The 26,327-nt window shown below is 35.5% G+C and overlaps 2 protein-coding genes, 1 long non-coding RNA gene and 1 pseudogene across 5 annotated transcripts; 2 read left to right on the forward strand and 2 right to left on the reverse strand.

Moving 5' to 3' along the window:
* Positions 1–87: 87 nt before the first annotated feature.
* Positions 88–6,666, forward strand: LOC112722559 (cysteine protease ATG4-like; annotated as a pseudogene).
* A 3,013-nt stretch (positions 6,667–9,679) lies between these two features.
* LOC112722560 (2-dehydro-3-deoxyphosphooctonate aldolase) lies at positions 9,680–15,892 on the forward strand. 3 transcript variants are annotated; one of them, XM_072207249.1, is made up of 18 exons: positions 9,680–9,742; positions 9,847–9,900; positions 9,993–10,058; positions 10,625–10,736; positions 10,863–10,917; positions 11,034–11,131; positions 11,689–11,785; positions 11,968–12,033; positions 12,189–12,248; positions 12,352–12,426; positions 12,540–12,624; positions 13,002–13,060; positions 13,731–13,775; positions 14,160–14,258; positions 14,395–14,442; positions 14,562–14,609; positions 15,085–15,149; positions 15,575–15,892. In XM_072207249.1, exons 5-17 carry the CDS (start codon positions 10,882–10,884, stop codon positions 15,139–15,141), a joined length of 873 nt encoding a protein of 290 aa, XP_072063350.1. In that variant the 5' UTR covers positions 9,680–9,742; positions 9,847–9,900; positions 9,993–10,058; positions 10,625–10,736; positions 10,863–10,881; the 3' UTR covers positions 15,142–15,149; positions 15,575–15,892. The 3 variants fall into 3 exon arrangements, with proteins under 3 accessions (XP_072063350.1, XP_025629411.1, XP_072063351.1); XM_025773626.3 differs by having other exon boundaries at positions 9,685–9,742; positions 9,993–10,040; XM_072207250.1 differs by lacking the exons at positions 9,680–9,742; positions 9,847–9,900; positions 9,993–10,058 and adding an exon at positions 10,085–10,107.
* A 112-nt stretch (positions 15,893–16,004) lies between these two features.
* Positions 16,005–18,924, reverse strand: LOC112722561 (uncharacterized). Its single transcript, XR_003162744.3, has 2 exons — positions 18,342–18,924; positions 16,005–16,262 (listed from the first exon to the last, which is right to left on the reverse strand). It is a non-coding gene; the product is annotated as an uncharacterized lncRNA (long non-coding RNA).
* A 6,463-nt stretch (positions 18,925–25,387) lies between these two features.
* LOC140176197 (protein MAIN-LIKE 1-like) lies at positions 25,388–26,327 on the reverse strand. The gene is made up of 4 exons (XM_072206103.1): positions 25,953–26,327; positions 25,743–25,860; positions 25,550–25,608; positions 25,388–25,435 (listed from the first exon to the last, which is right to left on the reverse strand). The coding sequence occupies exons 1-4, from the start codon at positions 26,325–26,327 to the stop codon at positions 25,388–25,390; spliced, it is 600 nt and encodes a 199-aa protein (XP_072062204.1).

A 26,327-nucleotide genomic window follows, 5' to 3' on the forward strand; every position in this document is an offset into this window, starting at 1 on the left:
ACCCAGAGCGGAATCAGACCGGAGCGGGTTGTTGAGCGGGGCAGGTAGGAGCGCACTCACACTTTAGTTCCCAAATCCCAGACCCTCGACTCCCCTCTTCAGCTCTTCTCCAAGCCTCCAAAGACGACCGCCTCTGCTCAGCTGCACTAGACCACCCGTCACAGCCCGCCCGTCCCTGCAGCCGGTTGGCGTCCTCACAGCCACCGAGCTCACCTCTTCAGCTCTTCTCCAAGGACCACAGCCTCTGCTCAACTGCTTCGGTCACCTCGCCGCTGTCCCTCACTGAGCTCACGTCGGCGTCGCTCCCACTTCTCTCCTCGCCGTGACTGTCCTCGCCGGCTCGCCTCTCCCGTCTGCTGTCTCTGGTCTCTGCTCGCCTCTCCCTCATCGTCTCTTGCTAACTGGTAAGCACTCCTCTCCGGCTCGCTTCTTCAGTTTTTATTTTAAGTTAATTTTGTATGATTTATTTTTTATGTTAAAATAGTTAAACTAAATTCATAATATTACTTATGATTGCTGTTGATGGCTGATAATCTGATTTTGTATTGTTGATGGTTGATTTTGTGATGTTACTTGTTGATGCTTTGATTTATGATTTTGTGTTGTTGCTATTTTGATTGTGTGCATTCTGATTTTTGATTTTGTGTTGTTGATGCTTTGATTTTGTTAAACTAGACTCATAATATTGTTTATTCAAACAAGCAAAACATTCATTTTGTCTGCAACGTTTTTCTTTTTATTTGAATGCAACCTGCAATTTTGGATTATGCTGCTTTTCAGTTATAAATGGATAAGGCAAAATATATGATGCATTGGTGCTAAACCCTTTTTTTCAATTTCTTAAGAAATGTTACTTGAAACCACACTCCTAACAAAAGGGTGGTGTGCCCCATTTTTATTAATATTAAATTAATATTATTTGTTATCTTGCAAAAATAATTTTGCTGTGCATACACGTAGATATAGTAGCACCATGAATGAATGATAATGAATTGATGATGTGATGAATGACTCGCTTCCAAGTTGCCTTACAGTGGTTTCGCTCAAACTCACATGTCGGCCCCCAAAGATTTATATTGACGAAGATAAGTCCCTCCTTTGATGAATGGCTGAAGTTACCGGCTGCCGTGGACCAACTCTAATTTTAGTTTAGACTACATTCCCTTAACAACTAACTAGCAAATTAGTTAAACAAGAATGAACAACCACCCTAATTTGTTTTTGGCTTTACTTTTAAAAAGATTGACTAGGAACTTGGAACAGTCTTGGAGAGTTTGCACTTGGTCTTTCGATATAATTGAGAAATTTTTGCTGGGGTAACACTTGATTGGTTGTGGTTAATAGGTAAAGGGTGGTGAGATTGGTTAATAGGATTCATTTTTTATATATTCTTAGCATGAGGCATTACTAAGATTGATTTTTTTATTTATTATTTTACAGAGTTAGAGTTAGAGTAAATATTTCTGCATAGCTATACAGTAACTTTTAATTGCATCATCATTAGAGTTATTTTATTGGTTGGCCATGGAAACTATACCTATGCAAATTGTTCAATTCTGAAATAAGTGTTGGCTGCTTCTATTTTTGTTTACCTTTACTTTGGAATTTCAATTTGGTGTTGCTTTCTTCTCAATGGTATTGCTTTACTTCTGAAAAATTATTTCACCATTTTTTCAAAAATGGTGCCAAGTTATTTGGTAAAACTTTGTGTTTACTAATCATAATGCTTAACTTAACTAGTTTATATGCTGTGTTTTCAATGTTGGTTTGTTAAATGGTGGAAGAACAAGAATAATGATTGAAGACTCCTTTGATGCAATTTCTTTATTATGCTATTAAATTTGTAGTGATTAAACATTAATCTTTTTTTAATTTCAAGTTATTTGACATTATATGAATCTTATGTTTGTATTTTAATTTAGTTATGAATTTTAAGTTTTTATCTTAATTTATATATGAATGTGTAAAAATTAAAATGTTATTTAATTTTTATAGGAGAGGGTAGGGGCGGGACAGGTACCCGTGGACGGGTTAGGGTAGAGCAGCCTACTACCCGCGGGTAGGGGTGGTGCGGGTAGTAGTGGAGTGCAAGGACGGCGGGGCGGGGTCGGGTAGGGCAAAAACCCGCCCCTACCCGCCCCACTGCCACAGAGGTAGAGAGGGAAGAAGAAGAAGAGAAGTGGAGTCTCAACCAAGTCTCCCAATAGCTCTATAACACTTCAAGATCCTCCTGGTATGGTGTCCTTTTTCAATTTCACTTTATTCTCATCCAATTCTAACTCATTCCCACAAAAGGAAAATCAAACTAATACAGGAGTATAAAAAATTAAAAATCTTTTCTTTCCCCCCTTATTTTCTGTTAACTTTTAAAATTCCCTTCGAATTTTCTTTTATCAAGGTTAGTTGATTTACTCGTGCAATTGCTTTAGCATCTTCAATGAATTTTGGATTTGCGTGCTCCGAAACTATTCGATTTATGTCTCTGCGCGAATTTCCTTTCTGGGTTTTGTTCCTTGTGTTTTTTATTTTATGTTTTTCTCTGTTTTTTTTCCCCTTGCAATGAAGATTCATGTTTTGTGCTATGGAAATTCTTAATGTGTGAAATGGCATCATTGATCCTGGGCATCGATTATGTATGTGTAATGCGTTTATCGTGTTTAGTAAAGGATGGTTCTGTAGATTTGGGGAATTGGACTTTCTGATTTTCTCTTTCAACAAGATTATGATTAGGGGATACTTAACGAGTTGTGGATGATAATGTTAATATCCATTGATTCCTTTGTTTTTTTTTAGCTAGTCGAGACAACATATGTTGTTGGTTCACTTAGTTGTGTTAGTTTGTGGTAGCTCAAAATATTCCTTTTTTTGTTTTTTCCTTTTTGGTTGCTGGATAGTTTAAATAGCTCAATAAAGAAAGCTCTTAATTGTTTCTTGGCTGAATCTTTCAATTCCTAAATTGTTTTGAATGATTACAAGCTTATGTTTTTGGATGCCTTTCAGGTCTGTTTCCCCTTCACCTGCAGATATTGGCCTACACTCGGTTTTTTCCTATGAGCCAACTCATGTTTTTTGTGGTTCATAATGGTATTGAAGAGTATTTGTGAGAGGATCATTGGTGCAACATGTTCTTCTAAAAGCTCAGTTGAGACTATAGATAACAGTCAGGTGCCAGCTTCTTTGAAAGTAGGGTCTGGTGAAAGTAAGTATCCTAACGCTTCCTTGTGGTCAGGCTTCTTTCCATCTGGTTTTTTGGTCTCTGAAACGCATAGTGAACCATTGTCTTCTGAAAAGAAAGCAGTTTATTTTGGAAATAGTGGGTGGGCAGCTGCTGTGTGGAAAGTTGTTAACAGTGGCTCGATGAGGAGATTTCAAGAACGTGTACTTGGGACAGGGAGGACTGAGATTTCAAGTTCTGATGGTGATATATGGTTTCTGGTGTCTGCCATAATATTTCACAACAAGAATCGACTGCAAATGTAGATACTAGTAACGAGTTTGCTGCACTTGAGCAAGATTTTTCTTCAAAAATCTTAGTAACATATTGGAAAGGTCTGTCAAATATACACTACGCTTTCTAGGATGTTTCTTTATGTTAGATATTACATTCACAAATATTAATGTACATACATATCTATAGGCTTTGATGCTATTGGAGATTCAAAGTATACTAGTGATTTTAATTGGGGATGTATGTTTCGGAGCAGCCAGATGCTTGTAGCTCAGGTATTGTGCTTTTTATCCAATGGTTGTATTTAACTAAGCTATTGCCACATTGTACCTTAGTATAATCTCCTTTAGCTAATATTTAAAAGGATTAGCATGTGTTGTTATTTAGCTGAGATTTTCACGTCTTAAATATACCTTTTGTATGTATATGAGGATGTGAAGATGGCTTATCCTCTTTTGTAATCTCAGTTCTATTCTAATAGAAGTTCTTGTAGTATCCCAGAAAGAAGAAAAAAAAAAAAAACCCTCTATATATTAATTCTTGCTTTCTATTATTTATTTATTTATTTATTTTTTCTCTGTTTGTGTTCTCTTTCAAAATATAGCAACTAACAGCATCAAATGGCCTTCCTTGTGTACAGGCATTGCTCTTTCATAAATTAGGTAGATCATGGAGGAAAAATATTGATAAGGTAAGGTGATTGATTTGCAGTGTGTTGTTCTAGTTATCAGATTGTTACTTTTCTATTCATTTGTTGTATGTGTTTCCTTGTTTAATATAAATGCTAATAGGTTAAGTATGTATTTTCATAATATGCAGCCACTGGATAAAGAATATATTGAGATCTTACAAAGTTTTGGTGATTCGGAGGCTTCTGCTTTCTCTATTCACAATCTCCTTCAAGCCGGTAAAGGTTATGGCCTTGCCGTTGGGTCATGGATGGGCCCATATGCCATGTGTCGAACATGGGAAGTTCTAGCTCGTAAACCAGAGGGAGACAGACAACCTTGCAGAGCAGCCACTTCCAATGGCAATTTATGTTGTCTCTGGAGATGAAGATGGAGAACGTGGTGGAGCACCAGTTGTCTGCATCGAAGATGCATCCAAACGATGTTCTGACTTTTCAAGGGGCAAACTTGTTTGGACGCCTCTGCTTTTATTGGTTCCTCTGGTTCTTGGACTTGATAAAATCAATCCAAGGTGTGTAACTTTTTCAATGTTCTATAGGACTATAAATCAATAGGTACTACTACTAAGGGCACTTATTATAATTTTATGTGATGGTAAATTTTGGAACTTCCAATGCATAACAAAATATTTTTATTCTTATATGAATTATAGAAGTGTCAATTTGTAAAGAAAGAGCTTCCTTTATCTGAATACAGTTATATAATTGGCTGCATGTTAACTCATTGCCACATGAAGATCTAAAAATATAATTTAAAATCTGTTCTGCGTCTACTCTCTTCGTTTTCAATATAGCACTATGACAGTATGACTGATCTATTGTGTCTAACTGTCTATAAACCATTATCAGGTATATCCCATTATTGCAATCAACTTTTAAATTCCCCCAGAGCCTTGGTATTTTGGGCGGTAAACCAGGTGCTTCAACATATCTTATTGGTGTTCAGGGTGACAAGGCATTGTACCTTGATCCACATGAAGTTCAGCAGGTACATTATTCTCAACAAATAATTGCCATTTAAAAATTACTGACTTTATTAATTTATTGCACTATTCGGATGTTGGAACTTGTCATATAGGTTATATACTAATGCACTGTATTAATTTAAGTATATGTTGCTCCATGTTTATTTCCATTGTTGATTTAGTAAACCTGTACATCTTGTGTTCTCAACCGGGCAGGTAGTAGCCCTTTAGTTTCAAAAGAAATAGATAAGTCAAAAAATAAAAGTGAAAAACCAAGAAACCATCTAGGTATCAATAAATTATATCAATCGAAACATGATTTGGTCAAATTAAACACAATCTGCAATGATTGTAGTGATGGAATCAGGATGAATCATTGTCCAAAATCGGTTTGGATTATTATGGATAATAATCTGATATTCTTTAAAGTTGTGTGTATGAGTAATCATCTATGATAAATTAGAAAAGGTAAAGCAACTCTTAGGAATTTCTCATCACACAAAAGTGGATCAGCATTTGCTTCCTTCACATGACGTTTTAATTTTACAGTAATCTTACTTTTAGCGTCATTGGTGGGTAAAGCACCATGATTCAGGGGGATTTCCATTAATAACTTTTTCTTGTTATGAGTTGAAGGTGGCAAGAGCCACATGATACTGTCAAGAGACAATCTTAATGTTTTTCAGGTTGTCAATATCAATGGGGAATCCCAAGAGACTAGTACCTCCTCGTACCATAGCAAGTAGGCTTATTACCAGTATTGATTTTCTTCTTGTTCTTATTTCGTTCATTCTTTGTCTCACTTTGCGAAACTTCTACCAGTGTTATCAGGCACATACCCCTAGATTCAATCAACCCATCCTTGGCTATTGGATCTTACTGCCGAGACAAAGGTTTGCTGGTTTCTTTGCCTTAATTTCATGGCTTAAAATAACTTGGTTAACATCTAAGCTTTCTGTTGACCCTGATCATCTGCTTGTTAATGGTGGCTGTCAGATGATTTTGACGACTTCTGTTCCCGAGCTTCCAAGCTTGCTGAAGAATCAAATGGTGCCCTATTAATCACGGTAGCTCAGTCTTGGAGGTTCTTATTGCAAACCGCTAGTAACAATTCGCCGGGTGGCAACCTTGGATTCCAAGACGATGATTCTGTAGCTATGGATGTTGCCAACGAAGCAGGCAACAATGAGGATGATTGGCAACTCCTGTAATTCCAGAGTTGCGCAAGGTTGATTTGAAGTAATGGGTGGAAAAATTTGTTGTTTGATGCTCATGTGCCTAAGCCTAATTTGTCCATGTTGTTGATGCCTAGTTTTGGTGGCTCCCCATTCTCAAGATATGATCGAAAATAGGCTTTGTAGAAAAGTAAATTATACTGAATATGATTCTTTGGCTTAATTTATTTGCTCATTTGTTGATATAACTAACTAGGTATTTGTTGAACGTTACACGGCTAGTTTCGTTCATACTTGTTGCTTGTACCCATCTGTTGGTTACAAGGTACAAACTTGTAGTGGGATTATACTTTTGAACTGTCAAATAAATGGTAGAAAGTGATTCAGAAATGCTGTCTTGAAACACAAGCGTTAGTATAAACTTAATGCAAATGGCTTTTTTAAAATATTTTTTTTTATAATTTTTTTAACCTAATGTAATGGGATTGAAATGAATGAGTCAATGAGATAGGAGACATTTAACTAGAATGTTAATAGTTGAGAAAAGCAACAAGAAGAAAAATGGAAGACTTGGAATTTGATTGTTGAATATTCTTCTTATTGTATATGATGTTTCGATCAATTCAACGCTTTGCAAATCTTTAGTGAACAACTAAAGTTTATGTGCCATAATGCCATATGCCTGTAAGCAACTTTGCAATTTTATTTAGAGACGCAATAAGTATATTTATGAATTTTTTCATTAAATAACTTTGAGAATATTAGATTGACTGAAACGCTTGTGCTCTCTAATCAACTTGGGTTGGTTATGTGATTAAAGCACTCATTTAAATAAGTGTCGATGATTTAAATTTTGTCTTGTATATATAACAATTTATTAATCAATAATGATGAATCCATAACCTTAGGAGATACCATAAAAAAACTGAAAAAAGAGAAATCATTTATGACTTCTAATTGAAAAGAGTAAAAAACAAAAAAATATTTTTTTTTCCTTCTAAAATCTTAATTCATGATAACAAGCATGATATAATAAATAATGTTCTAAAAATCAAACTTAAGTAGTCGGTTCAACTGAATTAATCAAAGAACCAATCCTTTAGTTAATTCCGTTGTGATGAAAAATCATTAGTAAATAAAAAACTGATGGAACCGACTATTAACCGGTCTGCTAAGAGCTAACGTTTACCCGAACCCACTCTCAGTGACTCACCCATAGCCCCATACATCAGAAGAGAGACATTGCCCTAGCAGCCTCTCACCCCCCACGTTCTCCATCGCCGAACTATTCTCCGTCGCCCAGAGGCTGTCGTTGCCGCCGGCATTGCCACAGAACCCTCAAGTCGCTGCTGGACTAGCCTCACCCTAGCATCCCACTTCTCCCGTGGACGTCGCTCACCTTCACAGAACCCACGCTCACGTTCGTCCTCTTCTCGCCGGTGCGCCTCAGCTCCGTCGCGGTCCTCTTCCCGGCGTCGCTCACGTTCGTTCTATCCTCGGCATCTCTCTCTGTTCAAGCTCTCTCTCTCTCTCTCCGATCTCACTCTCTCTCACCGTGTAAGCCTCCACTGCTGCTTCAGTTTCATTAAGGTGTTTGATGTAGGTGTAAAGATAGAATTACTAGCCCTAAATTTCATTTGGTTGTGATAAATCCAATGTTATTCTTCAGTTTCACCTAACAGGTTATTCTATTTTCTCGATTCAAACTTCAGTTCATAGCATATTAGAGAAACACATCACATAAAATTTTTGGGTCATAATGAATGTCTACGTCACTTGCAATCTACCCTATAATTTCTAGACTTGTATGATTCACAATGTTCTGAAAATCGGTTCGAACTGTCCGATCGAACCAGTTGAACCGTAAACCGGTGAGAATTACGATTCGATTTTATGCTAAAACCGGAAAAAATAAAAACCATTGTTGAACCGTTAAACCGGCCGGTAATCGATCAGTCGAACCGAACCGAGACCCGGCCGATTTTTTGCTTTGCCCAAAAACACTCAAAACGCGCCGTTTAGCATTCAGTAACCCCCTCCCCAACTCTTGCGTTACCAACCCTAACCCACTCCAAATCTCCAACGGCGCAGCAGCACACGCTCCTTCGTCCCTCCCATCACCCTCGAGCTAGCCGTTCCTCTCAACGCCGGCGAGCTCAGTCCCTCCCTTTCGCGCTGCCACGGTCCCGCCGGCGCTAGATCTGTTTCACCGCAGCCACTGTCCCGTTCGAAGCCCATTCGAAGGTGCTCCTTCTCTCGGTGTCTCCCCTTTCGTGCTCTGTTCAAGGCTTCTAGCTTCGAAGGTGCTCTCTTTCGCCGCCGTCGCGCTCACATAGAGGAAGAATCATCGCAAGCGCCGCCGTTTCCTCCTCCTCTCGGTCAAGCCGTCATCCACTTCTCTGCTGCGCCGCTGTCTACTTCTCAATCGTCCTACTCGCCGCGGTCTTTGTCATCCGCGACACTCAGTCACGCCACATCTTCCATCTTAGGGTTTGTAGCTTTCTTCTTTTATTTTCTTTGTGTGTTTTGGTCATTTCTGGTGTGTGAAATTTATTTCTCTGTTTGGTTTTGCTATGCTGCTGTTTTGTGTGTGTTGTGATTTTATTATTTTAATTTACTGATTATTGATTATTGAATGTGTTGTGATTATTGATTAGCTTTGGTTCTTCTATGCTGCTGTTTTGTGTGTGGTGTTGCTGATAATAATACCTCAGCCAGTAAAGATGAATTATGGCATGATGCTGATCAATATGGATTATCTTGGTTTAATGTTGCTGAATCGAAATTATGTGTTGTTTTACTAAGATTTTGAGGACCACGCTCTAATAATAAGTCACTGAAGTCTGATATACTGATAATCTGATATAGTGATACTGAACTGTGAAGTGTGAAGGCTGTGAAGCTCTGTGAAGTGTGAACTGAACTGTGAACTTTGTTTAAGCGTACTTGATTCATAAGCGTACTTGATTTATAATTCTACTTTCTTTGCAATTGTCTCTAAGCGTACTTGATTTTCTGGATTTAGAGTTATTTTTTATTGAATTTCTGGATTTGAATTTTGAATTCGTGTTTGATCTGCAATTTCTGTTTGATTCTTCTTATTGTTGTTGTGGTTGAAATTCAAAATTGAAATCTGATTCCTCTTCTTCGTCAATTTCATATTCTAGACTTGTTCATTATCTTTGCATTTAAGTGAGCAATTATAATCTGTTATCTGGTTATATTACTCTTCTAGGACAAACTCTAGCGATGGCTCAAGGCAGGAGAAATATGGAATGACTAACAAACCCCGAGGAGAGCCTGAGGATGCGGTTTGTAAAACTGATTTTTGAATAGGTTCAATTTTTCATGTTTTATTTGTTAGTAAAGTAAAGTTATTGATTATAACTGGGTGTGGTGCTTTTATTAGCAACGATCGAACAAAGGTGAAAGAGGTGTCTTCCGAAGTATCAAAGTATATCCACTGGTAATGTACTAATCTTATGCTTGTATTTGAGATGTGAATGAATCATTCTGTGTATGTTTCTTATTTGAATTCCTACCCCCTCTTTCTTTCTTTTGTCTTTATAGGAATCAAATGACAAGAGACTTAATTATGAACCACCTACAGATTTACTTAGCAAGGTACTTACAAACTGTATTCCATTTCTCCAATGTTAATATGATCCATACTTTCTTTGATATATATTTAGCTAATATTTGAGCTTGATTTGCAGCTGTCCCTGGTTTCTAAAGTGAAAAAACCTGCAAAACTGCCATCTAAGGTGCAGCCAATTTCCTAGGTTCTGCTATCTCAGCACTCATATAACAACTTAAGATTCTTTTGAGTGGGTAAATGTTTATTGAAAGAGATTCAGAAAAACATTTTCTTTGAATGATATTTTAAAGCTTACATTAGACTATAATTATATTTTCATGTGTTTATTTATATTTTATTATAAAACGGTTTTTTCGATTCAACCACGGTCGAATCGGTTGAACCTATGAACCAGTAAACCAGTAGCGAGAGCGGTTCGATGATCGGTTCGGTTTTCAGAACCTTGATGATTCATAGATTCAATTTTGAAGAATTCAAATTCATTTCATGATAGAGATTGAATATTATTTAACGACTGAACTATGTTGCAAATTGTATTAGCGAGAAATTTTTGTACTAAAGGTTTCACTAACTAAAAATTTAACGTAATGTAATGTACCGTGGGTATTGTTTGGGGTTTATTGGGGGCTGGGGCAGGGGTGTTCGGTTTGCAATTATTAGGGGTGTGCAATTGCCGAACGATTCCATATAGCCATCTCCCCCGACAACTACACAGAATTATCTAGCCATTTCTTTTTCATTCTTTTGCAGTGAACGATTCCATTCTTCATCAATCAAAGTGCTCACTCTTACGTTAGACCGATCTCACTCTATCTTTTCTCTTCTCCTCATCTACGTTTAGATTCGGAATTAATTAAAAAAGGTACGGTTTCAAACTTTACTAGGCTCGATGTTATTTTACACAATGTAGCATCTTAACGCATCAAAATTCATACATTTTTACTGAATTCATCAAAATTCTCATACTTTTGTCCCTTTTTGTGTACAGCTTCGGAAGAAAAAAAAAGATGAATTCACAGTCAATGCTGTATAGCCAGCTCAAGGTTCGTGATTTCTATCAGATTTTGTGTTTTTTGACTATGAATTTTCTTGGGTCACCGATCAAAATCTCCCTTTCCCTTTTTTTTAATGTGTTGTGATTCTGTGAATGTGTTAACAGGCTGCAGAACCATTCTTCCTGTTAGCAGGTCCTAATGTGATTGAATCAGAGGAACACATTATGAAGATGGCTAAGCACATAAAAACTATTACATCTAAGTATGCTATTGTTCTCTATTAAGGAACTTTTTCATCTTTTAGTTTCATGGGAAAAAGATTGAAGCTGATTTGATTGAAATCCAATAGAGAATAATTGTAGTGCCTAAGTTGAATTGTACAAAAATTGTCTGTAGTTCAATAAGTATAATCATGACAATCATCACCGTGAGTTTGCAGCTAAATTCTTTGTAGTATTTTGTGTGAAGTTAAATTCCTTTTTCTTATCTAATACACATGATCTAACTTTGTGTCATTCAAAATGTTTCGCTATAATGATAACTACATGAAATGCGGAACTCTTTTACTTATTGTTTCCCAGAATTGCATCTAGTATAAGAGTTTTTACTCATTACAGGCACTGTGGGCTGAGATATTGAACCTATGTAATTCTAAGAGTGATGTTGGTTAGTAAAACCAACACAGCACATGCTATGGATAAGAGGGAAAGGACCTTCACATGACAAGAAATCAAAACTAAACTTGTAAAATATAATGTCGGAAGATGGTTTGTATCTTTGTTGATAGTTAACATGATCTAGAGTTTGTGCGTCTTTCAGAGTTGGCGTCCCATTGGTTTTCAAATCAAGTTTTGACAAGGCTAATAGAACATCATCAAAATCTTTTCGTGGCCCAGGGATGGTTGAGGGGTTGAAGGTCATGATTCTATTACTTTTTATTATCATATATTGTTTTTGTCATTTGCATTTTGAGGATTATAGTAGGAACACTTGTTTGAAAAACGGTGTAATTGCCGAATTTCATATAATGACAAAGCTATATTTTGTTGTAATTGAACTATTTCTTCCTTATTTAATTTTGTTATGTTATAATTTCAGATACTTGAGAAGGTTAAAGTAGCATATGACCTCCCTATAGTGACAGATGTGCATGAGTCCGTCCAGGTAAGTTGTTTTACTTTTAACTAAATTTAGCCTTCGGGAATTATACAAGTCTTACAGTAATGTAATTATTTGGCACACCATCCAAGCTTGTCATAATGTTGTCTTTGATTTTGGATCCTAATCTACCTTTAACAGATTTATCTTTTCTTTGATAGTGTGAAGTAGTCGGCAGAGTTGCAGATATCATTCAAATTCCAGCATTCTTATGCCGTCAAGTAAATATTCTTTACATCAAATTTTAATATCAATTGGATGAATATAAACTTAAGTAGATGTGATCACATCATTTCTTTTTTTGTGTTTTACCTCTGATGGCAGACAGATCTTCTAGTTGCTGCAGCCAAAACTGGGAAAATTGTCCACATCAAGAAGGGCCAGTTTTGTGCTCCTTCCGTGAGTATACTGTCCTGCTATGTTGCAAGTTTTAATAATCAACAATTACTTAAGCTCAATAAATATTCTCTGTCTTTTAGTATTCTCATGTTATATAATGTTCATATAAATAGGTCATGGCAAATTCAGCAGAGAAGGTTCGGTTGGCTGGAAATCCTAATGTTATGGTTTGTGAGAGAGGAACTATGTTTGGATACAGTGAGTTATAATATCTTTTTGAGGTCTTCTGTATGCTTTTGGATGATGTATACAGTGAGTTATAATATCTTTTTGAGGTCTTCTGTATGCTTTTGGATGATGTTACTCTTTGAAAATGTTCAATATCATGAATTGCTTTCTGTTTTCATGTGTTCTAGTTTCATTTTAATCTTACGTTCTTTTTACATATATGATTTAATTTGAATCTATATATTTTTTTTAAGTGATTCGTAGCACATTCCCTCCTATAATCAAAATTGTTAACATGCATTTGAGGTTTAACTTCGTTCAAAGAATGTCAGCACTGCAATTGATTATCCTCTATCATTCTATTTTCAAAATCCGGAATTGATTAAATTTGTTGCCTTTTTATATAGATGATTTGATTGTCGATCCACGTAATCTGGAGTGGATGAGAGAAGTCAATTGCCCTATTGTAAGTTAATATTTGTTTTATTATATGCTTCTTATTAAGATGAACTATTTGAATCTCTATGCTTTCTTATTCAATGGAAGGTTATAATATGTTAGAGAGAAAGGTATCTCCCTTCCTGAACCATTTATTTGATGATAGAATTACACTTTATTAAATAAGATGAATCCATGTGAACACAATCAGCCAGACTAGCACATTTTAATATGGTCAAAGTTGCTTTAATGACCAACTCTAAGCTGCATCACTTCCCTCTCGATATCTTAGAAGAACGATGATTCCATAATCTCCCAAATTGTTTTCCTTGACGTAATTACATTACCTAACATGCATAGATGGCACTTTCTAATCTTTCGTAATTTTTTTCCGCTTTTCCTGTTGATATTTTGTCAATTATACTGGAGTGTTTTGTTCACATCATCCCCAAGGAATAATATTGTTGTATATTCAATATGCGAATAAATTAAGAAAAAAACCAGACGGAATGCATTTGCCAATTTATGAGAATAAGATTGACTTCATTATTCCTTTTGCCGTATCTCTAGAGAACTACTCATCACAGGTCCTTTTGCCATTATTCTAATATTTGGGTCATGGTGAAGTTTCTTGCCACTGCCTCTTTATGCCATTTTCCCCTTGGAAAACTCAAATATTTATTTACTGTTTATCCCAGGTAGCTGATATAACACACTCACTGCAACAGCCTGCTGGAAAGAAGGTAGGTTTGTAGTTGAACTTTTTTAGTAGTTTGTATTTTGCAACACAACAGTTGTTTCATATAATTCTCTTTTTCTCTATGCATTCTTACTCCTTTTCCCCAGTTAAAAATGCATTATATGCGAAAGTGTTTTTTGTTTAATTTCAGTAAGTGTATTATAGTGCAGAGTGCTCTCTTTAGATTCATAATGTCAAAAGTTCATTGGCTTCTATGCACTGTTGATTCATGAGGATCATTGTGTATTGGAGTACACCTGCCTCATCTTACCCCTCTTTTTTTTCCATTTGAGCACTGGAGTCACGCACGATCTGTTTCTACTTTGAACCCAACTATCGTACCAGATTTCTTTAGTTCTAGCTTTTAACATTCTGTTTTCATGTCTAGTTGGATGGCGGAGGTGTTGCAAGTGGAGGTCTTCGAGAACTAATACCTTGCATTGCAAGAACTGCAGTTGCTGTAGGAGTGGAAGGAATTTTCATGGAGGTATATATATTAGTACTATTTTTTTAAGGGGATCTTATTGGCATTATTATTAAAAGAAAGTAGTTCAGGGTAAACATTAAGGCTTGTATTTAGTTTGATCATCAAACAACTTCTAAATGTCTTCTTGATTCTTTAGGTACATGATGATCCATTGACTGCTCCTGTTGATGGTCCAACACAGTGGGTGAGTTGTTACCTATCAAAATCATTCAAATTTACAGGACATTATTTTGCCAACATTTACTTTTTCTTCGATACTTCTGAATATTAATGAACTACATGCGTTATCTCCTTATTTGACAGCCTTTACGCCACTTGGAGGAGTTACTTGAAGAGCTTGTAGCTATTGCTGTAAGTTGTTTCTTGAAACTTATGATTGTATTTTTGTTCTCTAATAAAAAGGGTGGTACTTGCAGCAGAAAGTATTGGCATCTAACTCATAAAATTGTTTTATGAATGTATGATTTTGTATGTGTCATGCTAATACAAAAAATCAATAGATTGAGGGAAGAACTTAAAGTTTGAATTCCCTTTTCATTTCCTACTTTTTATTGCGTACTTTCTCTAACAAAAGAAATGGACAAGTAAAATTACTGAATATTTTCAAACTGATTGTTGTTTTTGCTTTTTGTATTGGGTATCCCTTATCAGCCAATTTTTATTATCCTTCTCATCATCTTAATGAAATTATTTTTTTATTAAAAAAGAAAATTGAAGTGATTATACATTTATTTACCTTTTCGCAGGTGAAAGATTTTTTGTATATTTTATTTTGCATTTGAGTTCTGAACTTGTATATGTGATTAACTCTTCTGACATGTTGTAGAGGGTAAGCAAAGGGAAGAAAAAATTCAACATTGATCTCACACCATTTCGTGAATAGTAAAAATGGTAAGACATTTTTCATATTTTCACTCATTTTGTTTTTTGATAATATAGATGATTTCTTAATCCTTTCTCTCTTACTAATGAGAACTACTAAGAAGCATGCAATAAAAAGTGACACGTTTTTGGAACCATCAAAAGGATGCAGAAGCAAAGTTTTTGCATATTGTTTAAAGTATCCTACAAAAGAAATGTGCAAATTATTTATTTTATTGGTAGAGTAATCCATGATGTTATAAATTTAGATTCCTCAAACCAAATTGTGAGAAAACTTCAAGCACAAGTCCAAACAAGTTTCAAATTACCAAAGTCTTCTAGAAATGCAAAAAATTATTCTAACATAAATACTCTAAATATATGTGTCATCTATTTTAGAGTGAAAATGCTTACATATTTTATTGTTTATACTAACATAAATTCTGATTTTGCAGGTGATGATTTCCTGTTATTAAGAATATAATTCTCTGAGGATTGGCCTTTATAAGATCAGATTGTTTTAAGGTTGAATGTTTCGATTATCTTTGCACCCCATCACAAGTTCAAGCCCTTATAAAGGAGAGCTTATCTTGAAAGAGAAATTATTTGAAGTAGTAACATATTCAATTATCATTTGTCACAGATTCTATGTAACCTTTCAAATAATTGCTGTTTCTAGAAGAAATGTGGATCTAGAAAGTTAAGTATTTTTTGTAACACCTTAACTTTTAGCACCTTATAATCGTATTAAAAGCTTAGGCGTTATTAATCTACTTTCCTTTTATTAGCTATTTAATATTGGGCCTCTACACGTTAATTTGTCGATAGTTTTTCAGAAAAACGAAATTTCTTTTTATTTTGTTATATACTTCAAGCTCAGCTATGTCAGATAAACATATACTCACATAATTACTATTAATACATAATAATTGTTCATACAAAACTCAATTGCAACCCTATCCCTATGTAAAAACACTTTAAAATATCAAGGATGAGGGGAATAAATCCAGAAGCAACTAGCCAAACAAGTCTTTTATTCGTCTGTAGCTTTCCGATTAGTTATCCCGTTTGTACCTTTGAAAAGGTTTTTTAAAAGATTTGGGGTGAGAACGAAGTCACACGTTCTTAGTAGGAACGTGAACTCTGTAATAACAAAGTAAATGCAAATAGTTAATTGATCAATTTTTCTACTTAAAACAGTTTTAAATTTCTTTCTTTAAATAACGCTACTTAACCAAAATCTTAGTAACATTAATAATTTCTCACCCCTAAACAACATTCCTCAATATCTAAATAAGCTAGCATCATGAGTAATATACTTAAATCACACACACAAATATCAGTCCTCAATACATTATTAAATCCACAGCATAAGTAAAATATCTAATCAAGTACACAAGCAAGTTACCAAAATAACAATACAATTACAAATAAACAAACATAATCAAATGCAGATACGCAAACATGATGCATGTTTGTCCTAAGCAGACCATGAGCTCATGCGTCGGTTGTCTACCCGCAACCTGACATTACTCGGAGTGAACCCCGAATATGGTTCCTTTACTATGTCAGTTAGACACCTTGGCATCACGGTTACCCGTGTCAGTTTGGCCTCATCATAATAGCATTTTAATGTGCATCACAGTAAGAAACAGTACTATCATTTAGGCGAACATTCCCGCATTAGCAATCTCAGGCTATCAGTTAGGCGGACACTTTCGTTTTAGCAGTTTGGCGAAAGGCCCGTTTAACATATAATTCTCAATTATTTATTTCATTCTTTACTTCCCTTTTCTTCTCATCTAAGTATCCTTTCCATTCTTTAATTCCCACTTTCTTTTCTTTCCATTATGCCTCCACTTCACCTTACAGCTAAGCATACCTCCGCATCACCAAGAAGCTTAAAAGTGCCAGGCGTACCTCCGCATCACCGCTTAGCTTTAAACGTGTCCTAGGAATAACCTACACACCTTTGTTTAACTAAGCTCTTACATTTTGCCAAATTTGGATATATCCTTTGGGTCTAAATCAAGTTTTACACGTTTGGATTAGAATTAAATCCGATAGCCAACTTAATAAAATCTGCTGCCGCACTAAAGAGAATTTAGAAAAAAATACAAGCAGCTCTGTTTTTGATAAATCTATAATAAATTCAAATCTAATCCATTACTTCTAAATTTTGATGAGGATACACCCAACACCCTTAAATTTCAAAACAACTAAATTTCAGATTCATAGCGCCTCGTTTGGTTAATTGAATGTCAGTTGGAAGTGCTACCCTGTTTTTAGTAATTGGTTGTGAATTTTCTGCGAACAGCCCTGCTTCCAAGAAACATAACTAACTCTACAAAATAGCTATGGACATAAAATTTGTACTCAATTAAAATAGACTCACAAACTTCAAAATCCCTTTGGAAGCAACTCAAAATAACAAATAAATCAAAAGTTCTAGTGGCTGGAAGTTAATACTGCAGAACCAGAAAATCAGAAATTTCTGCAGCAACCACTAAATTTCAAAAATTCATATCTTCCAAACCACTTGGCCGAATCCTTTGAAATTTTTACAGAGAAATCTTGACTTCTTGAAGTTTGATAGAAAAATAATTTGGATCGTAAGTCATGTCTATATTGCTCTCAATTTTTATTTTAAGTTGCTGCCAATTATGCAGAAAATTCTGCATTAGGTAATCTAACAACCCTTCATACCAAATTCTATATTCAAGCCTAATATTCCTCTAAAACCACAATTCAAACTTTCTTTTGACTAATCAAAATTACCAAAGTGACTAGCACAGTCCCAGGAGTTCAAATTCACAATTTCACCCTTTTCACAAGTGCACATATACTTAATTAACCATATACTTTTTCTGCACTACTATAAACATAACTTCTTTCCATAGGAGCTTAATATCAACCATACACATAGTAAATCATCGATCATCATCATTCGAGCACACAATAATTCATCAATCCATAATGAACCATCATTTATCACAAGCACATACAGCAACAAACTTAATATCCTATCTATCATATCTTTTATAGCACCACCAAACAACCCAAAAATCAATTTTCATCATATTCATATATACTCACTATCACCAACAATTCCCAACTTCATCAATTAGTCATACAAAGCATTCATAAACCATTTCCAGTTACTCATTTAATTTTATTGGTACTCATAATTGGAAACCTCTGCTTTTAAAAAAAATCCCCTACCTTAGTCAAAATTAAGAGGGGCTGGAGGCAGAATTATAGCGTGATGATTGGTTGGACCACTACTAAAACCGCAGCAATTTCAACTGAGATAGCAGCAGCAACAGGAGAGGCAGCCCCCTTCCTCCCTGGTTTGTGATACAGGCGATGATGATGGTCCTGGGCAGATTTAGAATCGGCGGCATCAAAAACGGCCGTCACCCTCCTCTCCATCAATCTCTCCCCTTCATCGTTCTTCTTCTTCCTTTCTGCCCTAATCGGAGGCAACGGTGGTGATGGGAGCTTCAGCAATGGCAGTGAGATGCAGCGTCGTGCGAAAGCGTCTCCTTCTCCTCCCTCATCTTGCGTTGCTTGTTCTCTATGTGTCTCTCTCTCAAGCTCTCTCACTCTCTGCTTCTGCCTTTGTTACCAAATGAATGAGGGATTGAGGGGAAGAGTGATTTATGTGTGAATAAATGTGTGTTGGAGGAAGGAAGATAATACGCGTGTTATGGGAAGTTCAGGGATGCAACGCGTGGGTAAGGTAATGCTGACAGTAAGATTAGTGTCAGTATACGTGTGTGAAGGTGAAGAAATGAGAAATTATACGTATTGAATAATAGGGATATGTATAAAAATAAGAACTTAGTAATAAAAATACATATTAATAGTATAAGAATTTTTATAAAATCTTTAGATTAAAATAATTTAAAATGTAATTATGATACCAAAAATCATTTTGCGAACACATAAAAATATATCTATTGACATACTAATAAAATTAAATGATTATTTTAAATTTAAAATTATAATAATCACATTAATCATCTTTTTTTTAAATAAAATTTGAATTAAAAAAAATTAATTAAATTATTCTTAATAAGTTAGTTTCTAAAATAAGGAGTCCAAATTATTAAAATAAATTAGAACTTTTTTCATATTTAAATTTTTAAAAATGCAGGTTGTTATATTTTTAATGTGTGATGTTTTTTCTTTATATATTAGGTTTCAAATTCTGTAGTTAATTATTTGAATGATTACTTTTAGCAATGCAAAACACAGCTAGTTTCTCTTGAATATTAATGGCGTGATTCTGCTTTCTATAATAGAATTACGCATAAAAGGTACATAACATTTGTGAACCTAAAACCCCTAAGGTTTTAACAATTGAAGGTTCATAACATTTTTACTAGCAATGAGCCAATTAGCTTGGAATTTTAGTTGGTCATGGCCAGGGAGAGCATTTGATTGTTTCGAGACGGGAGTAAGTGTTCATATGATGAATATATGTGCGGGAATAGATAACAGATAGTGCGATGATGCTGCTGATTTTTGTTTCTCATAGTGCTCTGAATTGTGTTTTTAGTTTGTGTTTTTATGTGTTTACTTGTTCTGTTTTGTTTGTTGCAAGATTGATAGATTTTTTTTTGAAATAAATAAAAAAAATATTGTTTCCTAAAACAAATTATTCCAATTTTAAATACTACGATATGTTTTATTATTATTATTATTATTTTTGTAGTTTTAGGCAAGTTCACCACACCTCCGGCGAACTTCACCTTGACTTCGGCAAATAAAAGCATGGTTGGTGGAGAACCAAGCTTAATACCATTATTTCATTCTTCTCTTTGGTTCTCATGTTGACATTTTTTTCTACAATGTCAATCAATCCGTTGTTATCCATTCATTATGATGGTGAAATAGTGTATGATGAAGAAGGTTTTATCATTTTTAAGTCCGGACAACCAATAATTACGTAGATGACACCAGAAGTCAACTGTCTAACAACGTTGAAGAATTTGATATTGCGTTTCATTGGACAGCAACACACGAAAAGAGTGAAAAAAATTTACTACAGATATCCGACCGAAGTAGATAACAATTTGATTTATAAAAGGTATATTACACTTGTCTTTGTTAAGATGCTGTTATGTTTATTAGACCACGGTTCTGAGAAATTTTTCTGTTGTTTTGAATTAGGTATCAGTTACGTGACGACGAGGACATACGTCTTATAAGATCGTGGGACAACCGATGGACAAATGTTCATCTGTTAGAATTATTTGTGTTTTTAGTTGAGTTGGGTGGACGAAGACCATTTGCGGATACTGTTGATGACACATTTATTTACCTTTTAGCAGGTGAAAGATTTTTTTATGTATTTTATTTTGCATTTGAGTTCTAAACTTTTATATGTGATTAACTCTTCTGACATATTGTAGAGGGTAAGCAAAGCGAAGAAAAAAATTCAACATTGATCTCACACTATTTTGTGAATAGCAAGAATGGTAAGAAATTTTTCATATTTTTACTCATTTTGTTTTTTGATAATATAGATGATTAAGAATCCTTTCTTAATCCTTTCTCTCTTACTAATAAGGACTACTAAGAAGCATGCAATAAAAAGTGACATATGTTTTTGAAACCATCAAAAGGATGTAGAAACAAAGTTTTTACATATTGCTTAAAATATCCTACAAAAGAAATGTGTAAATTATTTATTTCATTGGTAGAGTAATCCATGATGTTACAAATTCAGATTCCTCAAACCAAATTGTGAGAAAACTTCAAGCACAAGTCCAAACAAGTTTCAAATTACCAAAGTCTTCTAGAAACGCAACAAATTATTCTAACATAAATACTTTAAACAACCACATTACTTGCTATATGTGTCATCTATTTTAAAGTGAAAATGATTACATATTTTATTGTTTATACTAACATAAATTTTGATTTCCCAGGTGATGATTTCCTGTTATTAAGAATATAATTCCCTGAGGATTAGCCTTTATAAGATCAGATTGTTTTAAGATTGAATGTACGATTATCTTTGCACCCCATCACAAGTTCAAGTCTGATAAGAAATAGCTTGGGACTTAGGGGTTATATCACAATAGATAAGAATTATTCAGTAAAGGGCATACCCAAAGACACAACGAAAACATAAAAGATAGATAAGGGTTTTCCTACTAGACCTCTAAGAAATCTGTTCTTAGCAACCTAGGTCACCAGAAGGGACTCCCTACTAGACCTTCAAAAAACCTGTCCTTGACAACCTAGATAAGAGGGATGAAAATTGAATCACTCAATCTTCTCCATGCAACAAGCAAAGAAATCACTCACCTCACTTAATCACACTAAAAAAGACGTGCATAAAGCACTAAGGAAATTTTATTCATCAAAGTTGTCTAAATTGTCTCACCAAAAGGTGTTTAAATAGATCCCTAACAAACTAGCTAAAAGATAAGATAAGATAACTAATTTAAATCATATTTGATCTTATTGGATTAGATCAGATTTGATTTAAATTTTAAAATCCTAAAAATATGATAACTAATTTAAATCAGATTTAATCTTATTAGATTAGATCAGATTTGATTTAAATTTAAAATCCTTAAAAATACTACTAAGCTAATCAGAAGTAAATCAAATCTTCCAACAAACTCTAACAACAAAACAAACTAACACAAATGCCTAAAAATTCGAAAATTAATAATAAATTATGCCTCTCATTGAATTTGAAAAGCATTATTAGGCTTCTTGCTGTCCTGACTTAGCCCAATGGGTCTTATGAGTTGTCGCCCTTTCAGCACCACTGTTTTTGAGACGGACTCTTGGTCTTCTTGATGTCCAAGACTGGCATGGTACAATTCTTCTAGTATTCAGATCCTTGAATATGACAAGATTACCATTCTGCCCCTTAACTCCAAAATGACGAAAATGCCCTTCTAACCACGTATCAAAGTCCTTTATAAAGGAGAGCTTATCTTGAAAGAGAGATTATTTGAAGTAGTGACACATCCAATTATCATTTGTCACATATTCTATGTAGCCTTTCAAATCATTGCAGTTTCTAGAAGCAATGTAGATCCAGAAAGTTAAGTATTTTAAATGTTTTTTCTTTACATACTAGGTTTCAAATTTTGTAGTTAATTATATGAATGATTACTTTTAGCAATGCAAAACGCAGCTAGTTTCTCTTGAATCTTAATGGTGGAGTTTCGCTTTCTGTAATGGAATTATTCATAAAAGAAACATAACATTTGTGAACTTAAAACCCCTGAGGCTTTAACAATTGAAGGTTCATAACTTTTTGACTAGCAATGAGCCAATTATTGAGGCTTGGAATTTTAGTTGGTAATGGCCAGGGAGGACATTTGATTTTTTGTTGTAGGGAGAGGTGTTAATATGATGAATATATGTGCAGGGACAGATAGCAGATAGAGCGATGATGCTGCTAATTTTTATTTCTCATAGTGCTCTGAATTGTATTTTTATGTGTTTACTTGTTCTGTTTTGTTTGTTGCAAAATTGATGGATTTTTTTCCGAAATAAATAAAAAAATATTATTTCCTAAAACAAATTATTCCAATTTTAAATACCATGATATGTTTTTTTTTTGTAGTTTTAAGCAAGTTCACCACACCCTCGACGATCTTCACCTTGACTTCGGCAAATAAAAGCATGGTTTGTGGAGAACCAAGCTCAATACCATTATTTTAATCTTCTCTTTGGTTCTCATGTTGACATTTTTTCTCTTCAATGCCAATCAATCCGTTGTTATCCATTCATTATGATGGTAAAATAGTGTATGATGAAGAAGGTTCTATCGTTTTTAAGTCCGGGCAACCAATAATTACTTACTTGACACCGGATGTCAATAGTCAACAACGTTGAAGAATTTGATATCGCGTTTTGTTAGACAGCAACACACGAAAAGAGTGAAAAAATTTACTACAGATATCCGACCGAAGTAGATGACAATTTGTTTTATAAAAGGTATATTACACTTGTCTATGTTATGTTGTTGTTTTGTTTATTAGACCATGGTTCTGAGAAATTTTTCTGTTGTTTTGAATTAGGTATCGGTTACGTAACGACGAGGACGTATGTTTAGTGGCCTGGTCGGAATATGCTGTAGGCCACTGAATTGACGCACAACCCGGTCAACTTGATGTCACTCGACGATAGCAAAGCAAAGGAGCGGACATACAATTGCCACCGAGGCTTCAACCTCAGCTATCCCCGGTGGAACTATGATGACAAGTCATCTTATGCTAGCTTTTCAAGCATTTTTCACTTGTTTCATTAGGTTTTATGCACTTTCTTGCATTATAAGCAAGTGTTTGGAGTGGAATTACATGGTTTTGTTGAATCAATCAACCACCCTTTATTTGACACTAAATCATGAGGTTTAAGCTAAAATTAATTGGTTTTTGAATGATTTATAAACCTTGTGAATTTGGTGATACTTTGATTGGTTATTTTGATTACTTGTAGGTGAAGAAAAGAAAAAAACAAGAAAGCGTGGCCTAAGAAGCGTGGCCTAAGGAAGAAGAAAAGTGTGGCACAAGAAGGAAGAAAAGCCATAGCGCTCTCTCTAAGAGCTCTACTCAAGGCCAAGAAAGCAAGGCAAGGAAGCTATGCTCTCCTTGTTAACCGAGCACCAAGGAAGCAAGGCAAAATTCACAATGCTCGGTTAACACAAGCAACTTTATCGGGCTCCATTTCAATTTAATTCAAGGTGCAATGTTGCTAGTGAAGGCCACAAGGTTCGAACCCATGGCCTAAGGAGCAAGGAGAAGCGCTCCTTGCAAGGAAAACAAGCAAAAATTGGCTGAATTGCACTTAACAAGGTTCGAACCATGGAGCTGAGGTGCGCTACCTTTGTTTCCTTCACAAGGCAAAGTGGCGCTGAAGTGCTTCCACCAGGGTTCGAACCTGAGACCCCATTCCAGCAAACTAATGCTCGGCTCTCCCCATTCACCCAGCATTGTTGAGGCAGCACCAAAGCTAGGAGCGCTAGCAATTTGACATGGTCCAGGGAGCTTGTCACGCAAGGGAGGCAGCACCAAGGGAGTTTGGTGCGCAACACACAAGCAACATGGATGCTGGGCTCTCATGGATAATCGAGCATTGAAGAGCTGCCCAATAAAAAGCTTGTCACGCATCATTGACACGGCCAAGTCCCAGGGAATGCTGTGCTCTTGGTGACAACCGAGCATTGCCCTGGGAGTGGCATCCATGGGCCAAAATTCAACCAAAATTCCAATTTAATTCAATTCTTCACCAAATTAAAAAGCCCACTCCAAATTCTAAAATCCAAAAATAGGAAGTGTATAAATAGACCTTAGTTTGATTTAGAGAGCACCCTTTTTTTTCTTTTTACTTTTCTTCTACCTTTTTACTCTTAGGATTTTTAGAGACTTTAATTTTCATTTTGGAGAGCTCATTTTTAGATTTTAACTTTGGGTTTGGGGATTGAGAAGAGAATTGAATTCTCTTGCTCTCTGTTCTTACTTCTGCACTCTCTACTCTTTGTTTTGAATCTTGGATTAAGAATTGAAGAAATTCTGTTTCATTCTTGATCTGAGATCTCTCTTGTTTACTTTCTGCATAATTTCAAATAATTGAGAATTGAATCTGAGTTTTCATTTACTGCTTTCATCTCTCTTTCTTCTGCAATTTGCTTTCTGTTGGATCAAGGAAAGAATTGAGATCTGGACTTGTTCTCTAGTCTCATCCAACCCCTGAGATCTTCAATTTCTCTTTTAGTTATTGCAATTGAGCTGAATTTACTTTCTGTTATACTTCTTCAAGCAATTCTTCTCTTCTGTTTAGATCTGCTGCCATTTGAATTCACCTTTTACTTCTCTGTTGATTGTCATTTACACTCTCTTGTTTAATTTCTGAGATCCCAGCTCCCAAAGCCCTTTATGATTCAAGCAATTTACATTTCTTGCACTCTAAGCTTCAGCTATTTACATTTCTTGCAATCTAAGCTTCTGTCATTTATATTACTTGCACTTTAAGATTCAGCCTCTTTACTTTCTTTGCCCTTTAATTTTACAGTCAATTACCCCTCTCCCTTTAAATTTCATGCAATTTAGCTTCTGTTGAATACAAATCACTCAAATCAACACTTGTTTGCTTGACTAAATCAACCACTTAACTAAAATTGCTCAATCCTTCAATCCCTGTGGGATCGACCTCAGTCATGTGAGTTATTATTACTTGATGTGACCCGGTACACTTGCCGGTGAATTTTGTGTTGGATCGTTTTCCACACATCAAACTACACCCTGCAGCTGTAGGTTAGTGTATGGCATCCAGTCAACCTGTTCACAAAACGTAAGACGTATCATATAAAAGTTTCAAAGTTAATTAATATGAAATTACAATTCTTAAATATTTATCACTTATGTAGAGGATGCCGATCCCATTCAACTCACGTCTGTAATGTCTAAGCTTGTTCTCGCCTTTGGCATTATCCGGATGGTACTCAACCCACCTAATATACCGCAAATGATTACACATCACAACTCTATTTCATTAACTCACGAAGAAAATCGAAAAACGAATAATACATCTCAACTAGCGAAAATTGACGAGTCTCAAATCCATCCGGCCGTAGTAGTAGCATACAGTGATAGGCCCAGGAGAGTGGCAAACTGACACAACCACCCAAATTGCGCTGACTATGCTCCGTGGCACGAACATCTGGCAGTATAGCCATGCTAACATAGCCGATCCCCATGATAACCTGCCACATCTATGAAGGTCCTCTAGCAAGGGCAGCCACCTGATATGTACTCGAGAGTCAGATGCGTCTGGGATTAGGATACCCCTGATCACCTGCATGATATACCCTCTGGTGTAGCACAACAGGCGCTCCTCGGTCGGGTCCTCCTCCACATCTCCGCAAATGGTATTCTGAAACCAGCTAAGTTTGACAGTCCACTTTGTCTGTGATTGTCTATCCTCTGGACCCAGAACAATACCCAGTAGCTGTTGGCAGAAGTCCTCAATGGGATGTCCATCATGGTGCTGCTCCCACCCACCGATGCAGCCACTAATAGGACCACGATCGATCCTAAGTCCCAATTGGTACGCCACATCCTGCAAGATGATATTCATCTCCCCGCATGGCAGATGAAACGTATGGGACTCAGGTCTCCATCTCTCAATCAATGCTGACGCCAATGGCAAATCATGCTCGAACTCCACCAT

Source organism: Arachis hypogaea, chromosome 11 (assembly GCF_003086295.3).
Source record: "Arachis hypogaea cultivar Tifrunner chromosome 11, arahy.Tifrunner.gnm2.J5K5, whole genome shotgun sequence".
Taxonomy (NCBI): domain Eukaryota; kingdom Viridiplantae; phylum Streptophyta; class Magnoliopsida; order Fabales; family Fabaceae; genus Arachis; species Arachis hypogaea.

Excerpts from the sequence above, each read along its gene's own strand:
- LOC112722560 (XM_072207249.1), top strand. The coding sequence starts at position 10,882 with ATGAATTCACAGTCAATGCTGTATAGCCAGCTCAAG. Across the intron at positions 12,034-12,188 it reads ATGTGCATGAGTCCGTCCAG|TGTGAAGTAGTCGGCAGAGT; the intron begins GTAAGTTGTTTT and ends TTTCTTTGATAG. Across the intron at positions 14,259-14,394 it reads TGGAAGGAATTTTCATGGAG|GTACATGATGATCCATTGAC; the intron begins GTATATATATTA and ends TTGATTCTTTAG.
- LOC140176197 (XM_072206103.1), bottom strand. The coding sequence starts at position 26,327 with ATGGTGGAGTTCGAGCATGATTTGCCATTGGCGTCAGCATTGATTGAG. Across the intron at positions 25,861-25,952 it reads CCAGAGGGTATATCATGCAG|GTTATCATGGGGATCGGCTA; the intron begins GTGATCAGGGGT and ends TAGATGTGGCAG. Across the intron at positions 25,609-25,742 it reads ACTCTCCTGGGCCTATCACT|GTGGGTTGAGTACCATCCGG; the intron begins GTATGCTACTAC and ends GCGGTATATTAG.